Source organism: Atta cephalotes, assembly GCF_000143395.1.
Source record: "Atta cephalotes unplaced genomic scaffold scaffold00083, whole genome shotgun sequence".
NCBI classification, from domain to species: Eukaryota; Metazoa; Arthropoda; class Insecta; order Hymenoptera; family Formicidae; genus Atta; species Atta cephalotes.
In genome coordinates, this window is record NW_012130147.1 from 270,230 (window position 1) to 276,384 (window position 6,155).

The window sequence follows — 6,155 nt, forward strand, 5'->3', positions numbered from 1 at the left end:
TATATATATATATATATATATATATATATATATATACATATAACACACACACACACACACACACACACACATACACACATACACACACGCGCGCGCACACACACACACACACACACACACGCACGCATGCACGCACATATATCTTTAAAACTACTTACTGTGCCAGGTACTAATATATGAGTGACAGTATCTGAAAATTTCACTTTTGGCTTTTCATTAGAAAGAGAACTTGATATATCAGCAAACGATGGACACGTAGAGCAAATCTTTGAACTAGCGATAGACGTATTAATTATAGGCAGAGGTGGTACGTTAGAAAACATTTTAGTTTCTCTATTAACGGTTTGAGAAGACCTTGACGAGTGTTTATTCTCAAATAATCCATGTTGTATACTGTAACTAGGATGAAAATTTCGCGAGGAAAATTTGCTAACTGTTTGTGAAAGTTGTAAATCTGTATCGTCGCGAGAACCCTGAAACGGTATGTAATCTAGATCGTAATTGTATCTATATGTTTTGAAAGATAGAGATGTTTTCTGATTTTCAGGTATATTAGATGTTGTGGAATTCTGTTTTTGTAAAATGCACAATGGCATATGGGTTTTATTCGATGTAAATTTCTCCAATTCTTTAATATTTGGCAAACCTTGAGTGCTCCTAGATAAAAGATAATTTTTTCTAGGTAAATCATGAAGGCAATTAGAGAAAGAATTTATCAGAGAAGGTGGTGATGGAATAGTGATGTTTGTTTCTTTTTCTTCCATTATAGGATGTTTAACGGCTTGATCATTGACATTGTTAAACGTGTTGGGAAATGTAATGTCGTTACTTTCAAGAGTTGTATATCCTTCAAGATTATTAAACGAAGTAGACATCAGATTGTTACAAGTATTATTCGAAAGAGGCAATTGATCCGTTGTATGAGTATTATCGATAAGAGTTTTAGTTAATGATTTATCAGATATCTTTGAAGATTTCATGCCTCGTAACATAAAAGTTGTTTCAGAGTTATTGTTCGCTATTAGTGCATTGACAGAGTTATTATGCGAGATAGGAGTGTTAGCGATTCGAGTACCGAATGACGTTGACATAACATTATTATCAATGACGTTTAAACAACTCGTCAAATAATTATTAGAATGAATGTCTTCCGATTCATATATTGGCTTATTGAAAGGAGTAGAGATAAAGCTATCGTCTTGTGCGCAAGTAGTTATTACGTTAGTAGTGGAACTACTAAAAGAATATGATATTTCATTGAGTAACGATTGCTCGTATGATCGCTCGTCAAAATTATTGCTAGATTGATCATTCACTATTACATCTGATTCATTGAAAGAAATACTGCCGAATGACGTAGTCATCAAGTCGTCTGATGCATTGTTAAATACTTGAGAACTATTAATGACATTCGCCGCGCTAATCGGTGTAAAATTTGAGTGTGTACTGTATAATGATTTATTAAAAGAAGTCGATGATAAAAATGGGCTCGAAATATGCGAAGAATGATTAAACGAAGTTGTTAAAATGTTATTAGAAGTGTCGAAGGACGAAGGTATTAAGATATAGTCAGTCTTAATAGTGGACGGAATATTATTATATGGGGCGCAAAGTGTGTTTTTTGCGGTATGATGAGGATGGACAACTGGTAAGGGTGGGATTTGATTTGAACTGGAAGCTTTTCTGTAACGATACTTTCGCGATCGTTTCAGATTAAGTCGTTTTTCTTTTTGAGAATCTTCGCTCTCTTCACTATATGTTGCTTCTATCTGCTCTTCCTCCTCCTTCTCTTCCTCTTTCTCTTTCTCTTCCTCCTCTTCTTCCTCCTCCTCCTCTTCTTCCTCTTCTTCCTCCTCTTCCTGTCCCTCATCCTCTTCCTCCTTCTCCTCCTCTTCCTCCTCCTCTTCTTCCTCCTCTACTTCCACATTCTTCTCTTCCTCTTCCTCTTCTTCCTTCTCATTACTTGAATCGGAACATACAGAACACGATGTTCTCGAACATGTGGAATCTATAAAAATTTATTTATTTAAATAGATACAAGATGATCTGAAGGATATTAAAGTCTTTAAAAGTCCTTTTCCAAAGATTTGACAATTCTTACGTGAACCACTGCAACTGTTTGATCTGCTTAGAATACTCTCAGCTTTTTCTTTGGCTGCAATTGCTAGTTCCATGTCATTCAAAACCGTAGCATAGAAATGTATGTCCATAAAAAGATCGTGATCATTTAGATCAATAGCTAGTCGAAAAGCCTTTTCAAACATCTTATACCTACAAAGATCATAAAAAAATGATTAGAGTAAATTAAATTTTTAAATTCATATCAGATGATGCACTACCTTAATAAATGATGGAAAAATCTCCTCGTCAAATCTCTTACTTCGTCTCCATATTCTTCTTCGACAGTTTGGCTTATTGGTTTAATAGGTACGTGGAAACTGCCTAACGCATTCTGTATCAGACCTATTGGATCAGATTAATAAATTAGAATAAGATTATTTTTTTAAATCATTAATAAGTAATCTTTTAATTAAATGTCAGACAAACAGTAAAACAAAATCTTATTTTACCTTCGTGTTCCATTGTTAATGGTAACTTAAATAAATAGTTTAAGATTTGATTAAGCGAATGCATGCAAACACGTGGATGCGTATCCCAATTCATCGACAACAGCAAAGAAGTTGCTTGTTCTGCTCGAGACTCTGACAAATATCTTCTGACTAATTCATCTCCGGAGAGAGTATCGCCTTCAATCACTTTAATAACTCCAATCGGTCCTCTGAAAATACAGAATAAATTGTCACGTACCAATATCGAATAAGTTGCTTGATAAAATAGTAGTCCTTACCGTTCGAAAAGTAATAAGAATAAAGAATTGCCATTGTTGTAATAACGTATCTGATTTGGATCACTTTTCCTGTTCCATTCCATATGCAGCAAAGCATGCTGATTCCTGTGTTGTGTATTATTATTTTATTAATCCAATTTTATGGCCATGTCTTACCGACTAATTATTTCATTGTTCGTACTTAAAATATGATGATAAGTCGAGAATATTCGCTGGCATTGATTCGTCACTTAATGTCTGGCTTTTGATACACATTAAAGTAATATCAAAATATTGAAACTGGCCTCTATCATTACCTATCACAAATATTATACCATCGTTGTGCCAAGCGGCTAAAGTAGGTATCTTAAGAAAAAGAAATGAAGAAAATCACATATAAATCCTTTTAAAATGCATCTTTCCATAATACTTATATTGTATATCTTTATACATATATAAAAAGTTAATCTTATTTAGTCTTATATATATATATAAAAAGTTATTGTATATTTATATATTAATAAAACTTACAAAAGCTGCTTTTACACTGATACTCGTCGATTTGATCTGATCGTACATCATAATAGTACCATCAATGCAACATAAAAGTAATAATTCCTGATTAGGTGAAAATCTCACACAACTTGTATGCGTTGGCAATGGTACGGAAATCACAGCGATCCTTTTTAATTTATTTTGCCGAGAGACTTCATATGTACGCCATTCTACAGTAACTTCTCCCTATATATTACGATATCCAAATTTACAAACTTAACTTATTTCTTCCTTTTAATACAAAATTTAATTAATATTAAAGCATATTTAATATATTAAATAAATTTGCATTAAATACAGAAGTATGAGATGTAATTACCTTTCGTGAAACTTTTTGTTCTACAGAATGAATAATATTGTCATCGCATGCATCAAATGTAATACACAAGGGATCAAATTCAGTACGTATGTAACATAACAATTCTAATTTTGTTCTGAAAATATGAATGATCAAATCCTTTCATTTTTTTTATGTACATACATTCATACAGGGATGTCAGAGACTGTACAAGTGTTTGTGATTGATTTACATAGCAACGAGCATAGTGATACGTAACTAACCATGCTTGATAGAAAGAAATGTAGTAACAAACACAAGTATAATTAAAATTCATATGTATTAAAATTATAAAATCACGAAAATTATATGAAAATGTCTCAACATTGGCATGGCCATTGGACAGAAGATACATTTGCTCCAAAAAGATTGCGAAATTGGGAAGTTCCTAAATGGTATCCTAATTGGCCAGACAGACATTGTGTCACTACAAAATTTATTGTGGATAATAACGGACGTATGTTAGACAATGTCAAAAGAGTTGGACAATCGCCATGGGGAACATTTAAAGTTTGTATAAATTAATATTACGTTAACACAGGTCTAAAAAAAAATCGAACTTTTGTTCTAAAAATAATACTAGTCATACCATTAAGTTATAACAGGCAGAATTTAATATTTTATACATTATATTATCAATTATGCACAATAGTATTTGTTCTCTTAAATCTCATGCAAGTTCTGCATAAAATTAAAGGAAACTTTTTTATCGAAACATTTAAGTTACTTAAAACAAAACTTGAATATCTTGATAAAAGTTTTCTTTAGTTTCATGCAGAACTTAATGTTGGCGTACTGCTCTATTGCAATTTTCCGACGAGGGTCACGAAACAACTGCTGCATTTTACGCCACGCAAAGAATCATTATGAACCGTTTCAAATGCATGCTATTGTGCACGATTGATGATATAATGTTCAAAATATTGAATTCTGTTCATTATAACTTAATAGTTTCTTTTTAAACAACAGTACATAGTATAAAAGTTTTAATCTAAATTATTTTAAATTAAATCAATATTATCACAAGTTCCTCTCTCAAAATTTATAAATACAATATTCAAAGATATAAAAATATTATATTGTAAAAAAAGGGCACATGGGATTTACCAAAGAAAATTACTGCAAGCATTGCTAAAGAATTATCAATGTCGCTTCAATATAAAAAAGATTTATGGGAACAGCACAAGAAGAAACATGAGAATTTGTGTAAAAGGGTAAAACACGCAAACAAGAATAGGAATAAGAAAATCAACAAACTATAAAAAGATAAATTAAAACGAACAAAAATACATATATACACGCAAAGAAATGCCACATAAAACAACGAGAATGATAAAAGAAGTCACGTGCTATGTTAATTTCATACCCTGTGAGCTGAAAGAGATGCATGTTTGCTCGATGATATTGTTTCATAGCAGGACTCCAAGGATAAACTTCATTCATTGTAGATTTTCGCCAAATTAATATCTGTAAAGACACATTACTTCTTATAGATTACCTGTAATGTTTTCTATTTAGTTAAAAAAAAACTGTCTAGAAGCAATTTACCAAATTAGTAGACTTGTTTACTTCAATCTTCTTATCCAATCTGCGTCCATTAGGTTTAAATAAGTCTGTTGTGACTAATTTAGGTTCTAACTTACTTATCTTATCAAAGATGTGCGTTTTAGATTTTGTAAAATATACCAGAGTCACTAGATTATCATTGTATGTACAAACCAAATGACTTTTGGTAATAATTACTGTAAATAAAACAAAATATATATTATCTTTTGTGCATAATATAAATAATTTCTGGTGACAAAAATAATAGGCAATTACCATCAGATATATGTTCAGATAACTTTCCTATAAGATATTTGTCGAAATTGATTTCTAGTACATCACCACTGAAGAGACAAACTTGTATTTGTACCAATAAGCCATTGCTAAGCATTAATTGTGCAACAGAATCATCATACCATTGAGAATAAATTACAGAATTATCTCTGAGCTGACCCTAAGTATGACAACAACAATTCTATATAATATATGCTCTTTACAAAATTTGATTAGGAAAGATAAAATAATGATTTATTATACCTCTAAATATTTAATAGAATGTTTTAATTTATTTCTCTTTTTGTTTTCTGGGACATAAGTCATTCCACGCTCTTGACAATATGATCTTTTGCCTTCTTCATACGTGCCATCAATACGTTTATCGTGATATCTAAAAAAAATCAAGAGCAAATAAATTGCTGTAATAGTAATAGAAATCTGAAATGAATCAAAATATGTTGTTTTTACTTAAATGCACCAAAATCGGTGACCTCTATGTTTACATTGTCATCAAAAGTCCAAAAATTTACTTCTCCCGTTAACGCAAACATTATAAAGTGTACTAATATTAAATGTACAAAATATCATGGAAAATATCACGCGAAGCACTCAAAT

The 6,155-nt window shown here is 31.3% G+C and overlaps 1 protein-coding gene across 1 annotated transcript in view; it reads right to left on the bottom strand.

The window, feature by feature from the left end:
* LOC105624624 (WD repeat-containing and planar cell polarity effector protein fritz) overlaps positions 1-6,091 on the bottom strand; it is a 10,737-nt gene extending 4,646 nt beyond the window's left edge. The window contains exons 1-14 of the mRNA XM_012205980.1: positions 6,009-6,091; positions 5,802-5,931; positions 5,541-5,718; positions 5,268-5,461; positions 5,086-5,186; positions 3,702-3,816; positions 3,359-3,568; positions 3,030-3,193; positions 2,849-2,953; positions 2,571-2,779; positions 2,340-2,463; positions 2,102-2,271; positions 1,964-2,008; positions 152-1,795 (exon numbers count right to left, since the gene is read on the bottom strand). Of these exons, the coding sequence (XP_012061370.1) occupies positions 152-1,795; positions 1,964-2,008; positions 2,102-2,271; positions 2,340-2,463; positions 2,571-2,779; positions 2,849-2,953; positions 3,030-3,193; positions 3,359-3,568; positions 3,702-3,816; positions 5,086-5,186; positions 5,268-5,461; positions 5,541-5,718; positions 5,802-5,931; positions 6,009-6,091 (3,472 nt within the window). The remainder of the gene's footprint in view (positions 1-151; positions 1,796-1,963; positions 2,009-2,101; positions 2,272-2,339; positions 2,464-2,570; positions 2,780-2,848; positions 2,954-3,029; positions 3,194-3,358; positions 3,569-3,701; positions 3,817-5,085; positions 5,187-5,267; positions 5,462-5,540; positions 5,719-5,801; positions 5,932-6,008) is intronic.
* Between the last annotated feature and the right edge of the window lie 64 nt (positions 6,092-6,155).